This window comes from Molossus molossus, unplaced genomic scaffold, assembly GCF_014108415.1.
Source record: "Molossus molossus isolate mMolMol1 unplaced genomic scaffold, mMolMol1.p scaffold_m16_p_2, whole genome shotgun sequence".
Classification (NCBI taxonomy): Eukaryota; Metazoa; Chordata; class Mammalia; order Chiroptera; family Molossidae; genus Molossus; species Molossus molossus.
In genome coordinates, this window is record NW_023425355.1 from 110811539 (window position 1) to 110838038 (window position 26500).

Here is a 26500-nt window from a genome sequence, read left to right on the forward strand (position 1 = left end):
TGATTTTCAACATTTCTGTGTCTTTACTCATGGTGCTCAAGTCCTTGCATATGCTGTTGAGCTTCCTCCAGATCATGGCTCTGAATTCTAGTTCTGTTAACTTGCTTAACTGCAGCTCATTTATCTCTTCTTTGGTAGAGTTCTTTTGTTCTTTCATTTTGCTTCGGTTTCTGTGTTTCACCATTTTGGCTATCACAGTGGGCTTTGGAGCCTGCCAGATATTCTCTGTGGGAGTTGGAGTTCTGCTGTTTGTGGCTTTCTCTCCTATGTTTGAATGAGCCAGGGAGGACCCACATTAAACACCACTGTCAAGTCTTACTTTCATGGTTAGAGTTGCAAGCCTAGGAATGATACAATTATTCTCTTGCTTTTTGCCTGGACGCTATCAGTAGTGGTTACTTGAAGAGCCTTGGCTTCTCAGTTGAATGAAAAACTCTCTCAGGTGTTTAGTATAAGGAGATTTCCCGAGGGTGGGGTAGATTCTTGCTGTTAATGGGCCTCAGTTAGCATTTCAATGGCCACCATGTGGGTTGACTCCCTGAGGGAGGGGACACAGCCTCTCCCCTGATCCCTGGGAAGGGGTAAGATGACCACTCTCCTGTATGGCTGCAACTCAGCAAAAGCTCTAAGCGCCCTCCAAATCCCGAGTGTCCCCATACAGTTCCAGTCCAGTCCGCCCTCCCTCTGCCAGAGCCCAAGTTGAGTGGCTGTGGCTATTTTAGCATCTGTTCCAGCTCTGCTCTGTGGTGCTGCTTGGGAGTTTAACCCGAGGGCGCTGCTCATAGCCAAGGCCGCTGCTGTCTGTGGGCTCCCAGCCCCCCTCCGCACCTCCGCAAACCTACCAGGATTGAGTCAATGTACCTGGTTATGTGATCCTCCAAGTTGCTTTTCTGTTGCTTTTTCCTGATGATTTGTCTTTATTTTAGTTGTAATTCCAGTTTCGTTCTGGGAGATGGTCTGTGTAGCTTCCACTCACTCTGCCGCCATTTTGGAATCAACATTTCTTCTTTTCACTTTTCAGTTTTTCTCAATGTTTTTCCTGTCTCAGCACACGTGAGGGGCATGCAAACTTCCCTCAATCCAGTGGCTGAATGGGACATTTATTCTCAGGAATGCACAGTGGGATAGAACATGGGAAGAGAGAAAGAGAGAAAAGCAAGCACAGTTTAAAAGGCTTACAAGTGTTTCTGTTCATATGAAGGTCAGGGCAGTGCATGCCTTCAAAGTTTTTTCTCTATTCTTTCTTCCTTGTTTTGAAATCTTCTTGTTGGATTTTCTATACATTTGTTCCAGTGTCTTCCACCATAATTTTGTTCAAAGAAACTCAATTTGCAACTAAATAACGGACCAGGAGGAAGGGTGTACTCTAGTAGGATATTATTATCACATTTCAGATTCTGCCCTGACATTATCCCCATTGTTTGTCACAGGTTTTTATTGAAATTGCATATATTTTGTTCAGGAGGGGAATGGGACAAACTCTTTGTCCAAAATTAGCCGAAACTGTTTCTCGAGTTGTTCTGGAGGTAATGTTTGAAATGAGGGTTTGGATTTCTGTGGATTTTAGTTATGAATGTTCTCTCTGCCCTGTCTCCAGATAATCAAGTATTTGTTAATATAGCATAAGGCTCCTCATAGAAAATGAGTATTCAGTTTCTTCTATTGTATAGTAATGGACTAATAGTTTTTTATACATCTTTGATTTTATCTGATTTCTTGTAAAAGAAAAATAAAGGGCATGAGTATTAATGGCAAGGAAAACAAGATTTCATTACATGGTGGCCCGGATTAATTTCTAATATCACACTGCTTTATTTTTTTTTAGACAGGTATATAGTTTGATTTTTTTTTTCACAAAACATTGGCTACTTTGCCTTCCTTTTGACATCAGTTTTGTTTGCCTTTATATATTTATAGTATAATATCTTATATTCAGCCTTTGGGTTTCTCAAGTTGAAAAATGTGTGCTCATTATAACTGCTTTGGGTAGCTTGATTAGGTGATGAATATCTTCTTCCATTTTGCTGTTCTCCCAAGATTACTCTGGAACCATGATAATTGAAGGAGAAGAAGCTGCAGTTGCCTACACATTGGATGATACCAAACCTGATGGCAAATATCCTGCCATAATGGGGTAATGCACAGTTATGGTGATGTGAATGCTATTTGATGCTGACAGTGACACATAGTGTTAATAATGTGCCCTAAACTTTTATAATTTTTTACCCAATGGCACTGTTCTTCCAATCCAGCAGTAGAAAAGTTATTTTTTAGAAACAATGTCTTCCAATGAATACATATTTGGAAATAAATTAGAACACCAATAATATTTTTAAATTTGCTATATTAATTTTCTACTTCATATTTAGTGCTGGGGGTGATATATTTTGGTCAGCTATCTTTTGTGAAAGCATAATATGAAGACTTAGGGTGTTTTGCTAAGGGAGCTTCTTGTGGAGCCTTATATGAGCATCAATGGTATTTATGTGGGATGCTGAGATTTTACAAGTCCCACTAGAGAGGAGTCATGAGCAGCCCAGCCCTAAGCTTGGCAGGAAAGGCCAGCTCAGATGGGGCATATCTTGGGGGACAGAACCTGGCCCAGAGAGGTGTCACTTGGAGCAGTCAAAATTAATAAGGGCCCTAGAGTATATATGCATTTATTTCAGAGATAGCCAAGTGTCAGAGGAGGTTGACCAAAGCCAGTTATTTGTGAGCTTGAAAGAAATCATAGGGCCACAAACAAAGGCATATTCTAGAATGCCAAGCACTAAGGAGACACCATTGTGTAGATAGAACCAAAGGTCAAGGGTTGGATGAAATTAGAAAGGCTTAGACATGCCTTAGTTGGACATTTGAGACCCAAGTTTCATTCCTGTTAGCATCAGCCATGTAAGGGAAAGTGGGTCAGTCATAGTACTACCCTAGGCAGAAATTATGGCCAGTCATCTATCTTTAGTCTCTTGAATCCCTAAAGCTAAAAGGTGCAGTGACATTTTAGTGTCAGCAATGTAACATGTAAATAGTAAACTATTGAACATAAAATAACTACCATGTAATTTGTTTCTTTGGGTTTACTTTTAACTTGTACACTAGGCACATTTGCAGCTACAGAAATGAGGACAAGACAAAAGCAGCAATTATTTCCCCACCTTTTTTCTTGTTTGTATGTTTTAGATTTATCCTTGCCCACAAAGCTAGAAAACTGGCACGTCTCACCAAAGAAGAAAGGTAAGAAAAACACTGCCTCTTCTTTCTTCCTTCTCTTTCACCTTTCCTTCCTTCCTTCCTTCCTTCCTTCCTTCCTTCCTTCCTTCCTTCCTTCCTTCCTTCCTTCCTTCCTTCCTTCCTCCCTCCCTCCCTCCCTCCCTCCCTCCCTCCCTCCCTCCCTCCCTCCCTCCCTTCCTTCCTTCCTTCATTTACCTCTCTCTTCTATCCTTCCCCTTCCCTCCTGTTCCCCCCCCTCCTGTCTTTTCCTACCTTTTTTCTCTTTTTGGTCTACTTCACTGCCTTTCAATTTTACCTAACTTTTCAACTTAAATACTACCTAAAATATGTGTGTTTCCAATGCTATATGTCTGTCATGTTCATTATAAGGGTCTTGTATAAAGGCACAGTGCTTATAAATTAAGAATCAAATATTCAACTTAATATTTATTGAGTTTATTGTACACAAAATACCATACAAGAAACTATGGAGAATACATAATACACATACCACCTGAGAATACAAAAATTGATATAGCCTAGGAGCTGAAAATTTACTTGGTGAAGAGTGCATTTCTAACAAGTTCCTGACTGATGTTGCTGCTGGGACTACATGGTTTTACATCATTAATGAAAAGATCGTGTGAGTGTTTTGATAAAACTGAAGTTCTGAGAGTTTAAGTAACCTGCTCAAGACCTTATAGTACATAAAAGGCAGAAACAGAATTTAAAGGTTTTCTTGTTCCTTCTCTTTCCACTCTGCCCATTTCTTTGCAGGGGAGTGGGAATGGGGTAAGTAACGATCATGTCTGGATCCTCTCAGAATCTCCAGTGCTTAGCAGACTGCTTGTTTTTTAGAATGAATGAACAAATCACCATGTGCCCCCAGTGATTCAGGCAATGCCTCACTTTATTTTCTTTAACACTATTTGTGACCTCATTGATTTAAGACATTTGAAATAGAACAAAGTGCCTTGTTTTGAAAAATTAAAATGAAATACCAAGAGGAAGCAATGGCTCACAGACTCTTTTTGAATGAGGGGATAGGTGCCTCTTTCACATTTTCTTCCACTTCTTTCATTTTTACTTTTATCCCCACCCCCTCCTTCCATAGGTTGAATAAATTGTGTGAGCTCTATGCAAAAGTTCTGGGATCCCAAGAAGCTTTGAAGGTAAGGCTGTTTCCCAAACCTTGACTAAGGGAGAGAGATCTTGCTTTGTCCTCAAGGGATTAGCAGGGATAGGCTCATTAGTAGGGCCCTAGAGCTCATGTTTTCCCTGGTACATTCTCAGAGGGATCTGCACAGGGTTGATCAACTTAAAAGTTGTCACAAAGAGTTCAGGCCCTGGCTGTGCTGGTGGCAGCTCAGGAACGCTGCAACACTGCTGTTTCAGGTGGTGTTATGCTTGTCCTTGAGTTCAGAACTCTTCTAGGAGCAGAGCATTGAGCTACTCTGCTCCCAGCTCTGTAAAAGAGAGGAGCTTCTGCTACCCTTAGTGAGATTCTACATCCTATTAGCCAGGATGGGGATGAAAAGAGCTTTCTCTATTTCTGCTGATCATATAAAGAGATCAAAGTCTTATTTATATACATAAATGAGCATATAAGCATTTCTAACACCCACACCACCCCCATTGTCTTATCAGTAAAAATAGGGTGGCCTGTCCCTTTTCTACACATCCCCTTTTTCCTTGTTTTACCCTTCAACATTAGGGGTGCAGGGAAAGACATGCTTATTTACTCAAAGTGAGCCCACTCAGATGGGTTTCCTAGAAACCTTTGGAAGTAGCCTCAGGAAACTCATCTTAAAATTAATTAGTACTCTGCAGGGGCTCAAAGGAGGAATGCAGTGGGGTTAGGAGGCATTGTGGAAGGGCTTTGGTGACAATCAGAGGGTCCAATGTACTCATAACCAGTAGCCAAAACCGCCTCCCTCATCGATATTTAAAGCAGTGGGTCAGTGTTATCATTACATTTACCAGACTACTGTTTTTTTTTAATGTTTTGATATGGATTAAATCAATTGTTGAATGTGATTATTAAATCCAGTTATCCATAAAGCATTTGAAGGCAATGGAAACTGATGTACAAATGAACAGTTAACGTGTGAGCAAAATCTAATGAGGGGGCTAAGAATGTTTAACTTGTTAAGCCTCTTAAATACAAATTTCCTCAGTGCACACCATGACCTAGTAGAGCAGCTACATGGTTTAATCTTATTATTCTAACACTTATCTTATTCACTTTTGCAGTGACTTGCTTCCTTCTAGTATAGTTGTTATGGCTTTTGAGTTTGACATTTTTGTTCATTCTTGCAAAGCATTTTTTCCCCCTGTACTTGATGTAGGTGAAACATGTGCTCTTAAGGATTTTTGAAGTTCTTTTTCAATAAATGATCAAGAGTAATTAATTGTTTGGTTCAGATAAAGACATAATAATGATGAATGTATTTTGTTTCATTTTCTGCTTTCATATACCATTTAACAAGTTTAAATATAAGCCTCAACTCTAGATTCAAAGGCATTATATTATAATATTATATGTATATTATACACTATATATTATATTAAAAACTCTTTTACATCTGTTAAAAATTACTGGTGTTTCTGTTTAAAAATGTTGTTCAAGAGCTTTCACCCTGGTAGATACTCCAGCTTTTTTCAAATTACATTCTGAGACACTCTTAGACTGACACAGTTTGTAATTTAAATTATTCCAACAACTTGTTTGGTAGATGTTTGATGAACCTCAGTTGGCGAGGAAGGCAATTGTTCTCAACTTGCTAAAAATGTCGATCTTTTTAATCTGGAAAAGTCTCTTTATCTATGAAGAATGTGAATGATTAGTTGCTGCTGATAAAAATGAGCTAGTCCTGTTTTTGTTTTCTCTTGGCATAGAGAGAGGCACTTACTTTACTCTTTCTTTGTTGTCTATTGTGCAGAAGGAAAAAAGTTCTGGGGGCAAGGGAAGGTGAAAGATGAAGTCCACCCTTCCTTCTAATTGGTAGGAAACAGTCAGAGAAGGGTGTTGCTGTGGTGCTTGTCACCCTCAGATGCCAAGAGGGAAGATGGCTGGCCATCAGACATGGGAATAACACTAGAGACATGAAGCAACTAATACTACTCAGTCAGGTCCTAGTGCTTTGCAAATAGGATGCATTACAAATGACTACCCAAGGTTCTATATGTGACTGCAATTTTTTTATTTCTGAAATTTTTCAGTTTTTTAAATTAGAAAACTTTTTTCTTTTTTTTTTTTATCCTCACCCGAGGACATTTTTGCATTTATCTTCAGATAGAGCGGGAGGAAGAGAGGGAGGAAGAGAGAGAGAGAGAGACATCAATGTGAGAGAGACACATCGATTTGTTGCCACCCACATGAGCCCAACCGGGGCCGGGGACAAACTGCAACTGAGGTACGTGCTCTTCGCGGGAACCGGACCTGGGTTTCTCTGGTCCTCAGGCCAATGCTCTAACCACTAAGTCAAACCAGCCAGGGCTAGAAAACTTTTTTCAGTTACAGTCCACATTCAACATTGCTTTGTATTCATCTCAGGTGCACAGCACAGTAGCCACACAACCCTATACTTCACAAAGTGCTCCACCTGACACCCAACTGGTACCATACACAGTTATTACAACATTATTGACCAAATTGGAAATGTTTTAAACAAAAGAGTTTATCAAAATTTATTTTTAAAGTAACATTTTTCTCTTAAAACTTGCCATGTTTATTTTCTCTTTTCAAAATCATGCTTAATTATAATATGTATGTTTAGTTACCTTAATAAAGAACTTGAGCTTTGCAAAATGTCATCTAATGTTTTGCCTGTCCATGGCAAAAACATACTTTTTAGAACAATATTTGTTTACAAGTACCACCAACAGAATTGCCTACATCCCATGAAAACATTAATTTATCTGTTTAGCTTCCTTCAACAAAGTTCAATTCTACCAAAATCGTGAATTCAATCATCCTTTTTCCTTGACAGACATGTTTTTCTGTTTTTTTACTTCTTCAACCACTTCAGAAGCAAAAGTTATTTTTTAAATTTATCTTGAAACCATTAGGCACTAAAACTTAATGATAGTTATGACCAATTTAAAAATGGAATTAAACAGTTGTAGATTATGAACAGTACCTGAGACATCAATGAACCAACTGAGAAAATTTTATGAAATAGAAATCTCTTATTTTATTATGAAGAATATTTACCAAAGACATATCTGTAAAAACAGCAAGATAATAAGGCTCTACTTCAGACATATAGTGGGTCTTCAATATAAAACCTATTGGATTGCATTTGATTTATTCTGGAATAATTTCCTTTGAGTTTTCTTTGAGCTTCTGTCACTCTGCCTTGCAGCCGGTACACTATGAAGAGAAGAACTGGTGTGAGGAGCAGTACTCAGGAGGCTGCTACACGACCTACTTCCCCCCGGGGATTATGACTCAATTTGGAAGGTAGAGCAAAAGTGTGATAATTTTAATCCAAATTCTAAACAGGTTTATGTAGCTCTGCTGTTTCTTAAGAATGTTTTTAAAAATCCCCAATTTTGTTTATATCTTGTGAATCTCATAAAGAATGTGTAATTCTGCATCATGGGGGTGCCTTTTACTTTAAATTTTTTGAAGAAGCAATTCTAATCAATATAACCAAAGAAATTGCAGCATAAGAATATATAGTCAGAGGGTTCACTTATATTGTAAGAAGTCTCTTTATACTGAGGTTAGAGCTCAGTAAAACTTCCTTAAATGGAATATGAGTACAATATTATAAAAGCAAAATGAGTTCATGACTGAAAGTAAAGGGGCTTGGGTTCCATTCCTGATTCTACCAATAACCAACTTTGTCATCCTGGATAGGTCACTTCACCTTTTTGAACCTCATTTTTTTTAGCAAGTGTATGAGAAAACACAAATGGCATATAATAGATGATAATTAGTATGCTAATAATGTCTGTTATTTTTTTAACAACTTTATTGAGATATAATTTATATATCACATAATTTACCCACTCAGAATGCATAATTCATTGATTTTTAGCATTCGCAGTACTCTGTATCCAAGTATGACTCATTGGTGTTTAGTTCATTGTATTTGATGATAACAAGTTGTGAATTAATGATGTAGCAGTAATTATTATTACTATAAGATTAATATTAAACCAAGGAACAATTTAATGCTGAGCTCAATTTAAACAAAATAGGAAATTCATAGTAGTGAGTAAAAAGCTATTGCTAGTATATAATTAAAAGAGGGTGTGGGTAAATGTAAATGACTAATCAATCTGTCCATGAAAACCAGGCAAAGAAATATTAAAACCTATACCTGTGAGAAGATAACATAATTAATTTGGTTAGCACTTTCCTCATCTTCTTGAAGATAGCAATTATCATGTATGAGAACATTCTGGGGCCCAAGTGAAACACCTGATTATACTGGGTCAATAATTTAATTTTTGAATATGATGAGTATATAATATGTTAATAGCAATGGTTTCATTTAGCATTTATTGACTAAGTGCTAATCATTTGCCAAGCCTTGTGCTGAAAACTTTGATACCAAAAATCGTCCTCCCTGCTATGAAGGAGCTGACAGTGTTGGGGCCTGAGGTGGGAATGGGGAGAGAAGAGAACATCAAACATTGTTCTAATGCTACAGTAATGACTCTAATTACCATGGTAAGTATTCTACTAGAGGATCATACAAATACCATGGGTACCCAGGGAGGGATAGGCTAGCCTTACCTAGAGAAATAAAAAAAAAATGTTTCATAATACCCATATTATCTGAGGATTGTAGAAAGCAGAGAAAGGCTATTGGGAAATACACTCTAGGCAGATAGAACTGTATGAGCAATTGCTTGAAATCCTACAAGTTCATGGAATGTCTGGGGGGAAATTCTGCATGGCTGGGTTGTGGGTGATACTGAGGATGAACTGGAGAATCAGAAATGTAGATAGGATTTTTCGCCTCATATAACACGGTCAGGAATGCAAAACTTAACTTTTAACAGAGAAAAGCCAATCAGAGCATTGCTTTTGTTTTGGGTTTGTGATGTGATTAGATTTCTAACCAGTGGCAAGTTTTATGCTCATTCCCATAAAATGTGTCAGGAAAATGCCTTTTGGCAATGGATGGGGGGGAGGTCACACTTTCTTCCACTGGTCTGACCTTGACCACATGAGGGAAGCAAGATAAACCCCATCTTATCAGGCATTGGTGGTGATAGTTACACCCATTTTCATCTTTATTCCTTCCCAGGAACATGTGTCAGGCTTCATATCATTAGCTTTAACTTGTAGGATAGAAACAAGGCACAGTGTATCTTAGTGTCATAACTTCCAGCCTGAGCAAAGACTACCTGCCTACAAAGCTTCATTTGATCCTTCAGGTTCATGACTTTTGGGATGCTTCCAGAAGCTCTATCTTCATGGCCTTGGAAATACACAGAAATGTTCTGCTTTCAGATGAAAGACAGAGTACCACAGAATTTTACTTCTCTGTAGACTAAAAAGCTGATTGTAATAATTAAGCAGAAAAACAAATAGGGGAATATTTTACTCTATCAAGCCATGAGAAATATACATGGAAATATTCTTTTGGTGAATGTGTTCTGTCTGTTCAGTCACCTGCAAAAGAAGATGCAGGGATTTTCTCAAGGGGCTGGATCTTTTTAACCCCAAAGGGAAGAATATTTTCATACCACAACTGTAGGAAAAATATCTTTCTTTGTTTGAAATTAATTTTTGGATTTTACATGTTTGCATTCCAATTGTTGTCATAATTAATTTTCTAAGCCTTTATTCTCTCTTCTGATATTTAATTCTATGATGAGGCCTGGCTTCCCAGAGGTTTCCAATTTGAGGTTAGTTCTGTATGTTTGAAAACAGTGAACATGTGGTGAAAACAGCATTTTTGAATGAACATGAAGGAAGCAAATTTACTTTCTCTTGCAGGGAATGCTTTCTGAATACTTTTAGGTATTTCAGCCTATGCTGGCTATGAATCACTCCTGATTATTATTCCATGTATTATCATCACTATTCTAATATTCTATAATATCTTTTATTTTCTACTGTCTTTTTTCTTTATGGCTACAATAAGGGCTGGGGAAGAAAAACACACCAATTCAAACCAGCCTGTTTGGTTTTCTGATAAAAGACCTGGCAGTATGCAGTATGTTACAATGTACACAATGTATGATATGTGTATTAGCTCTGGATATCCACATCCCTTACTTCATGTAATGGAAATCCCTGATAGGATGAATCATGACATGTTGATGGTATTTTCCTTATGGCATTTTTGTCAGAGTAACAAAAAAGTGTCCCTCTTAGAAGACAAGTGCTGTGACACTTCCATCCCTTTTTATAGCACATGGGTACTCTGTTAACCAATGATGATGGCACACTAGGTGAAACATAGTGGATAAAAACAGAGACCTTGACATCTGTTAAGACTAGTTCAAATCCTAGCTCTGCTATTTGCTAACAGCATGGCTCTTGGCAAATCACTATGCTTTTCTCCAATATTCAGTTTATTCATGTGCAAAATGGGATAATGATATTACCTATGTCATAGAGTTGATTGAAATGATTAAATAAATAATTCAGTAGAGGGAGGGAGTATAACCAAGTGGTTAAGATTGTGTGCTCTAGAGTCAGATACCACCTCTGACACTTACTATCCGCGACTTAGAGCAAATTACTGTGTCTTTGTTGCTGGTTAGGTTACTTAGGAAGCAGACTCTGAAACAAAGATTAACATACAGGATATGTGCTAACATACAGGATATGATACCAGCCTTTGGTATCAACACCTGTGAGAGAGGAAGGAAATAGAAGTGGGCAGAAGGACAAGTTGGACTGTGGTACAGTTCCAACTAAGGCCTCAGCTGTTCCCACAGGGAACTCTTGAGCTAGGGGTGACCCTTAAGAGTTGTTACAAAAGTCCTTATAGCCCCATGATGATCAGTCATTGGATGCAACTGCTGCTGGAAGGAGGCATGACCTTGAGCAAAGCAATTTTCTTCAGCCTAGGCAATCTCCAAAGAGGACTGCTATCAGAAGGTCATCTTCTGGAAGTACTTCCAGCAGCTAAAACTAAGACTTTCATTCTTGAAAGGGGGTCTGGGCAGTGCATCACAATGTCCACCATAGTCTCTGTACCTCTATATTCTCCTCTGAAAAATGAAGATATTTATAGTATCAACTTCATAGGGTTGGGTGAGGATTAATGCACTTAGAAGGGTACTGGGCATGCAACAAGTGTTAACGTTTATAATTTAAAGCAATAAAACTCAACAATGGTAGAGGTAAGTGCTCATGAATGATAGTTTTGGACTCACAGATTTGGTACATGTTACTGATGGGAAAAGTCTTGGAAATCATTGGAGTGTGTCCTTGAAGAGATGGGGAAGCCAGAGTTCAGTGAGACAAAGTGATTTCCCATGTTCAGTGGTGAAATAGCCAGGTAGGGAACTGGGGCATGTGTCAGCTTATAAAGAGTTAATGAGCCATAGAAACAACTACTACTACACATGACTTCATGTAGGTAAAGCAAATACGTGCTCCATTAATGCCAGTTCCCTTACTTGTAAGCTCTTGGTGCAGGAGTGGACTTCGTCTATGACAAGAATCATGCAAGAGCTGGAGGAACCTGTGAACATTTTGCCAAAATTTACAATGTAATTCCGATGTTTAGAATCTGAGGGAACCAACCAGCCGTAGTCATTGTGGGAAGGATCCCTGGTTCTCTGATACTAACCACTTTTACCTCTTTGTTGTTGTTTCAAGAGTTCTACGCCAGCCGGTGGGCAGGATTTATTTTGCAGGCACGGAGACTGGTACACACTGGAGTGGCTACATGGAAGGGGCTGTGGAGGCTGGAGAGAGAGCTGCCAGAGAGGTAGGACCTGGGGTTATAGGCTATGGGGAAGGAGGGAATTCATAGGCCTGACAAGCAGGTCAAATATATCTGAGACCCTGGAGGCCAACTTGCCAGTAACTTATATCTGAAGACACATGAAACAAAATTTGAACAGTAGTCTCAGTTGAAGTGAGCACTTTAACCAAAAAGTAACAATGAAAATATCTAGCATGTCATACAAAATAAAAAGAGTCCACGGGGCAAAAGATCACTATGGCCCTCCTTGAGAAATAACCTAGTTCTAATATTATAGAACCAAACATGTTTCTATTAGGGTTCAGAATTCCTGTGATCTCATCCCTATTAAGTCATGTTCATAAATACAAATCATGGTGAGCCTAATAATTGGAACCTCTTATGCCATTAATTAAAGACTTTTTGGATCCTTTCAAAGTTTTGGAGGACTATGTTGGCTGTTACCCTGATGCTTTTGATGGATCTCTCGAGACTCACTTCTTTATTTAAAGAGAAGATTAGGAGAAAGATGGTGTTACTTTTGTCATTCATCAAGGCATTCTTTCTGTTCAGATCCTGCATGCCATGGGAAAGATTCCAGAGGATGAAATCTGGCAGTCTGAACCAGAGTCTAGGGTAGGTTATATTTTATTTCAGGAATTGAAATGTCTGTCCTCTAAAAACAATGATTTTCAAAAATAATACACCTGTATATATTCATATACCTTTCTCTAAGTGTTTCAATCCATGAAAGTTTACAGGCATGGGCTAGGGCAAAGGTGAGAAATTTAGAATTTTGATAAGTTTTTAGCTGACACATTCGTTACAGATTACTAGGAAAAAATGTTTATTTGTTTTTTTGTTTGAGAGTTCTAGACATATTAATAACTGAGCATATTCCTGTTGAATAAATCTCTAACCTGGTGATTCTCAGCACCAGTTAGGAAATGAAAGGAAGACATGGCAGCATCTCCTGTCCAGGGGCAAAGGGATGGAATGAAATGGAGCAGATTTAGATTAAAAATGCTTTTTCATATATGCACTGTTGTTTTGTTTTCATAATAAAACCCCAAGAAATCTTCCTGATTGGAAGGAAGGACACATACAGGATAGAGTGAAATGCATTGTAGAGGGCAATAGCCAAAAAAGTGAAAGTTATTCCTCTATTAAGTATGAAATAAAAAGGACAGCCCTGTCAGTTTAAGTTATTCTCTTAGCACCTGTCACAGATGGGATTGAGGGCTCAGTGGACCATAAATTTATTCAATTCAATAAATATTTATTGTGTAACTACTCTGTACCAGCTTTTGTTATACGGCTACAGAAATGTTTTCATGGAGCTCAACATGTGCTTGAGAGAACAGATGATAACCAGAAGGCACAAGTGTGATGAATAAGACATGCTGAGCATGTTAAAAGAGGGATCATCTTAGCTTGGGAGCACAGGAAGGGCTATGTAAGGAAGTAAGTATAAACTGAAACTTGAAGGATGAGTCAGAATTAGTTAAGGAAAGGGAATGGTGTTGAGTATTATGACCAGAGTGAATGTTATATTTAATGGTCTAGAGGTTGGCAAGAGTGGGTCATATTCAGAGAATTGGAGGGAATACTGACTTTCTGGAGCAAAGCGTACAAGCCCGGTACTGACACCAAATGTTCTCTGAACCCAGGATGTTCCTGCGCAGCCCATTACTGAAACCTTCTTGGAGAGACATTTGCCTTCTGTGCCAGGCTTGCTGAAGCTGATTGGATTGACTACCATCTTGTCAGCAACTGCTCTTGGCTTCCTGGCCCACAAAAGGGGGCTACTTGTGTGGCTCTAAAGAGAAGGCATCTGTAACCACATCTTCTTATTTTACTTGGTGTGTGGGTTTGGGGAAGGGGATGTGGTAAAGCTTCATGAAGATATACAGATTATAGCTTGAGGTGGGGAGCATGAAGATAAGTCAGACTACTGAACACAGGAAACAGTATCTCTTTCTTTATTTGGTCCCTTGCTTATTGTCCCCTGCTTGGCGTAGCACTCTGTCTTGCCCATTTAAAAATTTATTGTCCCCAGAAACTTCATAGTAGTTAAGCACTTTTGTTTAAAGTCCTTGCTATCCCACAGCACACCTTGCCCATACTCAAAAACTAGTTTTCCTCCACCTCTGTGGCTTTGTGCTTCTCCTTCCTCTTACCTGCAACATCTCCATCTTTCAAGTTCTCAGCATTTGTCCTTAGAATCCTGTATTGTTATAGCTGGTAGATCTTAGAGACCATCTAGGCCTCACCCTCTATTTTAGAGTTGAGCCAACCAAAGCTCAGAGAGGTGGAACATAACTGTGCAAGGTCTGACATAAGACTGATATCTTGGAGACTATAACACAGGTCCATTGCTTTTCCTATCTCCTGGGATATATGCCCTAATAATCCTTTTCTACTCCCTGCTATGATTCCTGATGGAGTCCCCTTGTATGGGTTTACTCTGTACTAAATTGTTATGCACTACTACTACTATACTACTCCTACTGTTGTTACACAATAAAGTTGATTCACCATATGTCTGTTCTTTTTTTTCTTTTTGGGTAGGGACTTTCAAAGTTTTGACAGATTAAATCACAATACAATATTAAGCATATAATTTGTGGCTTTAAAGTAATTAATCAAAATTTTATTGGAGCCCAGATGATGCAAGCATTTTGATTGTGTAATCCATTGTGGGTGGTGTGTGTGAGCATTTGGTAAATGATTTATAATGATATGATACAGATGCTAAAAGACAGCGCTCCTTGCTTTCACCCTCCCCCCCAAAAAAAACTGTCAAAATAATTGACATATTAATAAGCAAGATGCTTTAACTATTAAGATAATTATAATATTTTATTTAACCTTTCATATTATTTATCAGTGGAAAGTTTTTACTAGGTACACTCATTAATTTAAAGCTACAGTTTCACAGTCCATTAAATCCTATTTGAACTTCTCTTCAAATGATAGCATTTCAAAGGACTCATACCTTTTGAAACCCAAAGTCAGCTTTTATCAGGATTTATTTTAAATCCATGAATGGCCATTCTTTCACTTTCCCTTAGAAAACAAAGCTTATTAATCTTAGCATAAATGGAATTTAAGAAATGCCGCAGAATTGATCAATCATAGTATACAGTTTCTGACTTTACAGTGACATTTAATTCATGAATTTATTGGAACTTTAGAGACAAAATGAGGAAATTAAAGAACCCACTAAGGCTTTCTTTGTAAATTTTGTGTTTTTAATATGTCTAAAAAGGTAATGTACTTGACATAAGGGTGTCTTCTTGAGCATGCTACCCTCCAAAATAATTTCTCCCCAAAGTAGTCACATTACTGACTCTAACACATTCATTAAATCAAAACCAAAATTAGATATCACCTCAAGCCTGTAGAATGACTTGTATACAAAAGATGAGAGAAAACAAATGTTGAAGTGGACACGGAGAAAAGGGAACCATTGTGCATTGCTGGTGGGAATGTAATTGGTGCAGCCTCGACAGAAAACAATATAGGAAGATGGCTGCAGGCAGGACCAGAGTGAGTGTGTGAGGGTGAGTGTGTGAGAGAGAGTGAAAGGGAGAGTGAGTGGACTTGAAGGTGGACGACCAAACCCCTGCAGTGCAGAGACCTGGATAAGAAAGTTCCTGTGCTATGGACAGGAGCAGCCAGCTACCTCTGTAAACGGCCCTTCAGGGCACTTCTCCCTGCGCCTCAGGGAGGTCCCACCATTTTGGAAGATCCCAGGTCTTCCCTGAGAGGAGGCAGTGGGAGCGGCTAGGGCCCAGCAACCTGAGCCCACCAGCACACCTGGTACCATTGGACCAATGAACACTCTGTCAACACAGACCGGTGCACAGTAGTGGACCAGTTACCCACAGGTCCTGTGGGGTGCTGAAGCACCGGTCCCGGAAGCTGCAAACATCTGGGAGCCCAGCTCTATCCCCCACAGTAGCAGCCAAATTAGAGTCTAGATATACCCCCAGCAACAGAGGCTGGGGAGCAGACATCCATCCCCAGGCAACAGAAGCACAGACTAGTAGATGAGACCCACCCCAAGTCTACAGTAAAAGCTGAGCAGGAGTTGAGCCCCACAGGGCAGCAGCACTCCCCAGCCACCAGCAGCAGGACCTATGGCTCCACAGAGGCCTGTGCTGTCCAGTAGATCACAAGTGCAGTGGGAAGCCAGAGCCCAACAGAAACTGGTCCTATCCTGCTGTCCACCCTCAGGAACTGCAGGGTGCAGGGCACCAGAGACGTCTGTGTGACCCAGCAGGGACTGTGCCATCCAGTTACCTACAGGTCCTGTGGGGTGCTGAAGTACCAGAGAGGCCTGTGCGACCCAGCAGCCCAAAACATAGGCACAGAGCCGGGTCCTTAGAGGGACTGAGAAATCCAGTTTCCCGCAGGACCTGCATGATGCGGGGGCATCAGAAAGGCCTGTGCAACCCAGCTTCACACAAGATAGGCTTAGAGGATGGAAAAAAAGGAGGTGGAGTGAATACAGACAAGCTACACAGACAATCTCCCAGGACCAAACAGAAATTACAACTAAAATAAAGACAAATCCTTGGAAAAAAAGCAACAGAAAAGCAGCAGGACAGGACCATATAACCAGGGACACTGGTAGGATCTGTGGAGGTGCTAGAGGGTAGTGGGCTGGGAACCCACGAACAACAGCAATCTTTGCTGTGAGCAGCGCCCTTGGGGAATTAAGACCAAGCCAGCCCCACAGCCCAGAGAGCCAGGACAGAACCCTAAAATAGCCACAGCCACTCACCTGGGGGCTACTGCAGAGGGAGGGCAGATTGGCCTGAAACTCTGTGGGGACACCCGGGATTTGGAGGGCACTCAGAGTTTTTGCTGAGTTGCAGCCACAAAGGACAACGGCCAGTGTGCTCCTTCCAAGAGCTGTGGGGAAAAGCATCAGCGCCCCCCGACCTTAGAGATTCAGCCTTTCCCAGGTGAGGCAAAGAAATAAAAATTGAGGCTCATTAAAAACCAGCATCTATCCCACCCTCTGGAAATCTTCTTAGGCAGAACACCAGGGCTACATTCCAAGCACTGAGTAACTAAGACTACTAGCCACCAGGAAAAAGCTAGAGGATAACTGAACCTTTCCTGGGCTTGCAAATCTACCCAGGAAAGTAAGACTTGACACTGGTGTTTAACATGGGCCCATACAGGCTCATACAAACCCACTAGAGGGAGCCACAAACAGCAGAACACCAACACCCACAGGGAAAATTTGGCAGGCTCCAAAACTCACTGAGATAGCCAAAATGGTGAAACAAAGAAAGAAATCCCAAATGAAAGAACACGAGACCTCTATTGAAGATGAGATCAATGAAATGCAGCTGAGCAAATTACCAGAGGTAGAGTTCAGAGCCATGATCTTGAGGAAGCTGAACAGCATGAGTAAGGACATCAGCACCATGAGTAAAGATATAGAAACAATGGAAACCAACCAAGTGGAAATGAAGACTGACATAGCAGAAATTAAGAACACATTGGAAGGACTAACCAGCAGATTAGAGGAAGCTGAGGACCGAATCAGTGAATTAGAAGACAGGGTAGAATGAATCAACCAATCAAAAACCGAAAGGAAAACACAATTAAAAAACATGAAGACAGCTTAAGAGAACTGTGGGACAACTGGAAATGTAATAACATTCACATCATAGGAATCCCCAAAGAGGAAGAAAATGGGCAAGGGTTAGAGAATATATTTGAAGAAATAGTGACAGAAAACTTTCCTAACTTGGTGAAGGAAGAAGGCATTCAAGTTCAAGAAGCACAAAGAGCCCCGAGTAAGAAGAACCAAACAGGCACACACCAAGACGTAGTAATCAAAATGCCAAAAAATTAAAGACAAGGAGAAAATCCTAAAGGAAGCAAGAGATAAGCAACAGGTTACCTACAAAGGAAACTCCATAAGAAAACTCTCAGCTGACTTCTCAACAGAAACACTACAGGCCAGAAGGGAGTGGCATGAAGTAATCAAGGTCATGAAAAACAAGGATCTGAATCCAAGACTACTCTACCCAGCAAGGCTATCATTCAAAATAGAAGGTCAAATAAAGAGCTTCCCAGACAAAAAAAAAAAAAAAAGGCTAAGGGAATATATTAACACCAAACCAGGACTGCAAGATATGCTAAATGGACTGCTGTAATTAGTAGAAGAAATAGGAAGAAAAATAGAACCACACTAAACAAAAATGGCAATAAATAAGTACACATCAATTATCACCTTAAATGAGAATTGTCTAAATGCTCCAATAAAAAGACATGGAGTAGCTGATTGGATAAGAAAGCATGACTAACATATCTGTTGTCTACAAGAGACCCACCTCACAGCAAAAGACTCACAAAGGTTGAAATTGAAGAGATGGATAAAAATCTTTCAAGTAAATGGAAATCAAAAGAAAAAAAAAGCTGGGGTAGCAATACTCATATCTGATAAAGTACATGTCAAAATTAAGGCCATAACTAGAGACAAAGAAGGCCACTACATAATATTGAAAGGATCTATCCCACAGGAAGATATAACCTTGGTAAACATATATGCACCCAATATAGGAGTATCAACATATGTTAAAACCCTTTTGGAGGACTTCAAATGAGAAGTTGACAGCAATACAATCATAGCAGGGGACTTCAACACCACGCTGACATCACTAGATAGATCTTTTAGACAAAAAATAAACAAGAAAACACAAACTCTAAATTAAGCACTTGATCAAATGGATTTAATAGCTATCTACAGAGAATTACATCCAAAAAGTGCAGAATTGACATTATTCTCAAGTGCACATGGGACATTCTCAAAGATAGACCCATGTTAGGGCATAAATTAAATCTCTACAGGTTCAAGTAGATTGAAATTATATCAAGCATCTTCTCAGATCACAATGGCATGAAACTAGAAATCAATTGCAACAAGAACATGCAAAGACATTTCAACACATGGAGGCTAAATAGCATGTTATTAAACAATGAATGGGTTACCGAGATCAAGGAAGAAATTAAAAACTTCCTGGAAACCAATGAAAACAAACACACAAGAACACAAAATCTATGGGATGCAGCGAAAGCAGTTCTGAGAAGGAAGTTCCTAGAACTACAGGCCTACCTCAAGAAGCGAGAAAAATTTCTAACAAACCTCACAACTTAAAGAACTATAAAGAAAACAAAAAGCATACCCCAGAACAAGTAGAAGGAAGGAATAGTAAAGATCAGAGCAGAAATAAATGACATGGAAACCAAAGAAAAACAATTCAAAGGATCAATGGAACAAAGAGCTGGTTCTTAGAAAACATAAAGAAGATTGATGGACCCCTAGCTAGACTCACCAAGAAACCAAGAGAGAAAACCCAAATACACAAAATCAGAAATGAAAGAGGATAAATAATAACTGACAACCCAGAAATATAACTGATCCTTAACAAACATTATGAACAATTATACGGCAACAAATTTGACAATCTAAGTGAAATGGACTAATTTATAGAAACACATAACTGAAAAACATAAGCCTCCCAAAACTTAACCAGGAAAAGATAGAAAAGTTGAACAGAACAACAACAACAGAAGAAATAGAAGATGTAATCAAGACTCCCCAGCAAACAAAAGCCCAGGCCCGGACGGCTTCCATGGGGAATTTTACCAAACATTAAAGGAAGAACTAATACCCATTCCCCTTCTAACTATTTCAAAACATTCAAGAAGAAGGAAGACTTCCAAACTCATTTTATGAGGCCAGCATAATTTTAATTCCAAAACCAGAAAAAGACACTACAAAGAAAGAAAACTACAGGCCAATATCCCTGATGAACATAGATGCCAAAGTCCTGAACAAAATCCTAGCAAATCGAACCCAGCAAAACATCAAAAAAATTATTCACCATGACTAAGTGGGATTCATCCCAGGGATGCAAGGCTGGTACAGTACTCCAAAATCAATAAATGTGATGTACCACATAAATAAAATGAAGAATAAAAACCACATGATCATATCAATAGATGCCAAAAAAGCCTTCCACAAAATCCAGCACCTATTTCTGATAAAAACGCTCAGGAATAGTAAAGATCAGAGCAGAAATGTGGGAATAGAGGTATCATATCTCGACATAATAAAGGCCATATATGAAAGACCTACAGTCAACATAATATTCAATGGGCAAAAACTAAAAGCATTTCCCTTACGAATAGGAACAAGGAAGGGATGCCCACTTTCACCACTCTTACTTCACATAGTAGTAGAAATCTTAGCCACAGCAATCAGACAGGAATAAAACATAAAAGGGATCCAAATTGGAAAGGAGGAAGTGAAACTGTCATTATTCGCAGATGACATGATACTGGATTTCTGGGTTGTAGGAACTAATTAACTAAAGGAAGACTATATTCATGAGAAAACATGGTTGTTTTAGGGTCAGTCCTCCCCCAAATCAATCAAAGACTCAAACAAGGGCTTGTATGCGTGTTGTTCACTTTGGGAAGTGAGCTCAGAGAGCAGAGCTTGGACTGGGAAGAGTGAAACAAAAGAGGGAAAGCTAATCCAACAGTGTGCTATTGAGTTGGTCAGTGCTATGGGCTACAAGGTCTCAGTTCTGCCAGGGACTCTCTGAGGAGCTATGCAGAATGTACCTCAGAATAGATAATCTGAGGGAACTAAAGAAGGGAGTATTTATCTCCCATTGGTCAAAGTGTTTCCTGGAATCTTAACACCCTTACAGTTCCAGGTTTGCCCTTGTATCAGAATGACTGCTGAGGAAGGTGCTGTCAGTAACTTGCACATCTGGTTGCTGGTTGCTGTAGAAATAGCTGGAGTGAAAAGATAGGCTGAGAGGATGTGGTGGTACACAAGAGATATCCTATATATAAGGGCCAATATACAATTTAAAAGAGAAGTTAAAAGAAGATTTATATGATGTTTTTTGTTTGTTTGTTTGCTTTCTTGGTTTTGTTCAAGAGAGAAATTCTGAGTCTTGAGGGAAAAAGTCTGTTTATGTGACACTCTTGTGGATATTTTAGTTATAAATGTGCATCCCAATTTAAGATCTTTAAGACTGTACAACTGGCATACATGCCATCTGTTGATAAGGTTTCATGAAAGAAGGATGTCTATGAAATATTGAATAATTGCTATGCTTGTGGTCTCCCTGTAAAAAAAAATAAAAAGTGACAAGAATTTATCCTTGCAGATAGACTACCTGTTTTTGTGATCTACTACACTGGAAACAAATGACTGGACTAGGGTTGAACTTTGGGTCAAAGATAGCACTGTATGGAGTAGCCAATGCCCCAAGATTTCACCTGGCCCAAAGCCTTTCTGTGGTGATAATGAAGACAAAGTGAACACAAAAAGAGGGCAGGCAAAGTAACAGGAATGGAGTAATAATGCCTGGTTCTGAGGGTGTGATAGTAGAAGGGCAGCTGTGTCACTTGACCTATAAAGGTATCTCAAGAGCATTGAGCACCCTTCTAGACTATCATGAGACTTAATTAAACCACAGTGGGCTGATCTCCCCTACTTCCTCACTACCCTTAGTGTTTCCATAGAAACTGAGTGTACCTAACTAATAAAGATGTCTTTCCTCTGACGATAGTCACCTTCCTCCTATCTTTCTTTCTTTTTTTTGCCTGTTAACTATCAGCTTTATTTTATTTGAAAATGTACAAATACTTTGAAATGTAGAAGAACTTAAGGTTGTTAGATTTATAAAACTCCATGCAAAGCCGTCACAACAAAGAAATTTGCACCAAATTAATCACTCCAGACTGCTAATTCCATCTGATAGTTTAACAATCCAGTATTTAGGAGAAGTGAAAGGAGTTAATATCGTCAACAACAAAAAAACCCAACAGTCATTTGTAACATGCTACTCTAAGAGGAACAACCAGTTAACAGATTACTGGTACCAAGAATTTCACTGGCAAACTTAGTGCTCCCTTCAAAAAATCTGAACTGAGGAAGGGAGTTAATGCAAACATTGTACATTTGGGAAAAATACTTCGTGAATTCTAACACTCAACAAAATATAGTCTTGTTGAGAGGGGGACCATCCTTAACACTGCAACTCAAGCTAGATCTTCAAGGTTCAGATTAGGCCACCTGCAGGGAAGGCTTCAGGCACAAGGAATAGGACACAAAGTGGGATAACTTATCAAACACCAGGGACAATAAGACCTGCTTGTTAGGAGCAGTTACATATCAGAATGATGGAAATTAAAATAAAAATTATAAGGTAAAAACACATATTCTAATGCACATGCACCATCAAATCATGGGGATATGGAAACTATTCTATAATAAGGTACAGTCTGAAAAATGCATGAGAATGTGGCGAGCCAAGCCACGGCTTAGTTTTGTTGAGTGCATCTGCAGTGTAAACGTTTAAGTTTTCTTCAGGGGTCACTGCTCTATTGTAGGGACTTTTATTGTAGGTGACTCTTTAAAAGGCATAACTGAACAGCTTTGATGAAAATATTTTGACTAGGTAAACTCTCCTGAGCATCATATGGGTTTTCAGGTCTACATCTCAAGTATTCAAGAGAAGATGGGAAGAAAAGAAACAACTCTCTTTATATTTTAAGGAAAGTTCTTTTTCAGAGGTTGTTCAGACTTTTCTAGATTAAATATGCAGGCAATACTACAGTTAAAGGGAAAACAAAGGGACTTAAGCTAAGTGGGAAGGAAACTTAATGATCTGCAATAAACCGGGGGGGTAAAAACAGACCTCAAAAGAGCAGGTGTGTACTATCTTTCCCTAAGTGAAGTGGAAGGTCATTATCCACTTGATCTTCCCAGTACATCATGAGTGCAACTCAGTTTGGGGTAAATTGTTTCGTGTATCCCTCAGAACAAAAATAGTTTGTATTTTCCCGTTTCTAACAAAGCAGTGGTTACGAGGTCCAGCGCCACCAGGCAACCTTCATTCTGTCCCACACCGCTGAAAGCGAATCCAAAGCGGGCCAGACATCCAGGATGGTGAACTGGTAGTCCTGTTTGACTTCGCCACCGTCGTAGTAGTCAATGATGTATCTGACTTCCGTCCCACAGCGGTTGATGATCCAGTCGTGCCTGTCGAAAGGCATCTCATACCCCATCCAGGAGCGGATTTTTGCCCGCGGTGAGTACTCTTTGGCCTTCCCTCTGAACCGGATCAACGAGGGACCACAAGAACACTCTGCAGCATGAAGAGCTTCCCACTTCAAAATCTCCTTGCAAGCCTGCTCGTTGTTCTGATTGTGGATTCTAATGATATTATACATGTCTTTCTGACTGATGTCATCGTCCTTCCACTTCCACCCTTTCTTTAACATAGCATTCCAGAATATCTGTTCGGAAGGATAAACCCACTTTTTTTCCGAATCAGCTCTCGGAATGGATAACTCCTCCCTCACAGTAGAGAATGTGAATGGCTGATCAGGGGCCGATGTCTGATTAGGTGGTGACATCAGATTAGAAGGATCTATGTTCTTATTCTCAGCCACAGCACCCGTAACAGGGCACTCCACATACTCATAGGCTCGGTCTTGGTGGGCAGACACAGAGTTGGTTTTGCTCTCACAGGCTGAGTCAGATGGTTCTGCACTCACTGGACAACCTTTCGTTTTCCCTTCATGCATTGGACATCCTGAAGGTGGGGATGTAGCCTGGTGATCTGAAGCGTTTGAGGTCTGAATTGCAACAGCAGGGGTATATGTAGACAAACCCATAGTTGGACCGCAGTGTTGAATCTGAACAATTCTGACCACGATCCAGGCTGCTCCGGGCGGCCGGCCCCGCCTCTCACTTCAACTCTGGTCCGGAGCGGCAACAAGCGGCCACCGCTGCCTTCTCCTAACTCGGTCACCGCTGTCGCCGTGGTCTATCTGCTTTCTTTCAAACTTCAACTATGCTTGCCTTCAATTATCAGTCCTCTGTCACTGCATACCCTATAGGATTATGTTTTCTGAAAATTTTGTTAGAATTCCTTTACATCCTTCTTATCCTTGGCTCCAAACTAAGAAGTTCTTCATTATAACAATAGAGTAAGCCTTGTAACAAAATAGAATAATCTAGAATGCTATGGACTCTAGGGGACTGTGTAGACAACTTGGTATAATGTGGACATGGGTTGGTTGTTGTGGTTTGTTTATTTTCTGTAAGTTTGATTTTTAAGTACTGAAGAAGGCTTGAGTTGAAAATTCTGGAGAGTGATCTTACTGACATTGTAGCCTGTGGATGCTAGAAACTAAGCGCCTGTATTGGAAATAACTGATATAATTATACCCTGAATTTACCCGGGGCTGCTACATTCTGATGTAATTGTTCTTGTCATTTCTGCTGAGACCACACAATGAGCCACTGACAAGTTATATACCACTCTAACAGAATGATATTTCAGACTCTGGCCTCCACCTACAATCTCTTTGACCTCTTGTTTCAGCTTTCTTTACATCTCAACCATCAACCATTTCTTCCATAAGCGTTCTGATTCAGTTTATTCTTCTAGAAAATCCATTTTCCTGCAAGGCAAAATGTCGTGTGGCACTGAGCCTTTGCTCTTTAGTTTGACATAGCTGCCTTACCTCTAGGCCATTTCGTTGTATTATATTTTCTTTTTCCTAACCTGTTGTCAAAAGCTTTTCAATACAAGAATCTTACTTAGGTTATAGAAAACCAAGGAGAAAATTCTGTAGTTTTGTGGAAGAAGTGGGAAGAAGACCACCAGCTGTTTCAAGAGAGTTAGAACTGGCATAAGCCATAAACTCCTCATCCTCATGACCCATTCTTCTCTGGCACCATGTTGTCTTCAACCTGTTCTTCTTCTCTTATCCTGCTCTACCTCCAGTGCTGCCAATGCTCAGGTCCCCAGTATACTGGTCAAGGATCTATATAGGATAAATATAACTTTTTTTTAAGCCCAAGGTTGACTGGTGATGTTGGAGTTTTGGACTATGTGCCTCCATGTTTTGAAAGCACTGCAAGGACAGGATTATCTTCAAAATGTTTTCTAAAAACTGCTTGGAATATTAAAACCAGGAAATAAATTATGTGTTTTTAAGTAATAGAAGAGACTCACTTCCAACTCCCTGCATTCTTGAGCCCCCTTTATTTTAGGTGTCCAATGCCACCGGCACTACTTAAGGAAAGGATAATGTAGGCAATAAAACCTGTCATTGAAAGGAGCACTATCCAAAGAGAGTTCACAGAGGGGGCTCTAAGGTTTATAGGTCATTCCCATTGGCAACGGTCATTTCTTTTTGAGCCACAAGTTTGTACAGATTGTTGGGTATTAGACTTACTCAATATCTGTCTAGTCACCTCCTTTATAATGTCTTGATTTTGTTCAGCTATTCAAGTTCTTCTATGCTTCAGGATTGGTAGGCTGGTCATAACTTCAGTCCCAAGAGTTAGTTAGCACTAACTCTGGTTTAGACTAGCCAGTTGTGGTAGACATGTTTTCCTTGTCAATGACTGACTTAACCCTGGGTATGTTATGCAATTCTGGCTAATAGCACAAAAAGAAAATTCTTTTGTGGGGGCTATGCTGGAGATTCTGGGAAAGGGTCCTTCATTCTTAAAAACAGATCCATGGAATATAAAGTCCCATTTTATCCTTTCTCTGGATATTAAATGTGTTGGATATTATACTTGTAATCACTGCAGCCATCTAACTTTCAGGCCAAGGATGAGGCCCATTCACAGAACAGGCTAGAACCAAAAATGTCATAGAAACTAGAGTGTAGCCCTGATATACCCTGCTTACAACTTACCCTGTCTTGGGACGACTGTTCATATGAGAAATAAATTCAACAAGTTTGAATAAGAAGATTATGGTACTTATAGTCCAAAGTATCCTAAAAGGCTCTGGCTGGTATTGCTCAGTGGTTAGAGCATCGGCCCATGCACCAGAGGACCACAGGTTCGATTCCAAGTCTAGAGCACATACCTGGGTTGCAGGTTGTATCTCCAGCCCTGGTCAGGCTCTTATGCAGCGGTTCTCAACCTGTGGGTTGTTACCCCTTTGGGGGTCAAACAACCCTTTCACAGGAGTCGCCTAAGACATAACAGTAGCAAAATTGCAGTTATGAAGTAGCAACAAAAATAATTTTATGGTTGGAGGTCACCACAACATGAAGAACTGTGTGAAAAGGTCTCGGCATTAGGAAGGTTGAGAACCACTGCTCTTGTGGGAGGCAGCCAATCGATGTGTCTCTCTCACATCAATGTTTCTCTCCCTCCCTCTCTCCCCCTCTTCCTTCCACACTCTCTAAAAAAAAAAAAAAAAAAAAAATCAATGGAAAAAGTACTCCTGGGTGAGGATTAACAAAAAAAAATTTTTGAGTATCCTAAAAAATCCACCTGACTTGACAAAATATAAGACCTTATAAGACTT

At 39.7% G+C, this 26500-nt stretch overlaps 2 protein-coding genes across 2 annotated transcripts in view; one reads left to right on the top strand and one right to left on the bottom strand.

Annotated features, from left to right (window-relative positions):
* The window catches only part of MAOB (monoamine oxidase B), a 138580-nt gene extending 124623 nt beyond the window's left edge, over positions 1 to 13957 (top strand). The window contains exons 9-15 of the mRNA XM_036270823.1: positions 2038 to 2134; positions 3178 to 3231; positions 4322 to 4379; positions 7575 to 7672; positions 12011 to 12122; positions 12672 to 12734; positions 13769 to 13957. Coding sequence (XP_036126716.1) covers positions 2038 to 2134; positions 3178 to 3231; positions 4322 to 4379; positions 7575 to 7672; positions 12011 to 12122; positions 12672 to 12734; positions 13769 to 13921 — 635 coding nt within the window. The 3' untranslated portion in view covers positions 13922 to 13957. The remainder of the gene's footprint in view (positions 1 to 2037; positions 2135 to 3177; positions 3232 to 4321; positions 4380 to 7574; positions 7673 to 12010; positions 12123 to 12671; positions 12735 to 13768) is intronic.
* A 9061-nt stretch (positions 13958 to 23018) lies between these two features.
* On the bottom strand, positions 23019 to 23834 carry LOC118636537 (cytochrome c-type heme lyase-like). The gene has a single exon (XM_036271656.1). It carries the CDS (start codon positions 23832 to 23834, stop codon positions 23019 to 23021), a length of 816 nt encoding a protein of 271 aa, XP_036127549.1.
* Between the last annotated feature and the right edge of the window lie 2666 nt (positions 23835 to 26500).

Bases quoted from the DNA above. Each gene is read 5' to 3' on its own strand.
- LOC118636537 (XM_036271656.1), bottom strand. From the start codon at position 23,834: ATGGGTTTGTCTACATATACCCCTGCTGTTGCAATTCAGACCTCAAAC.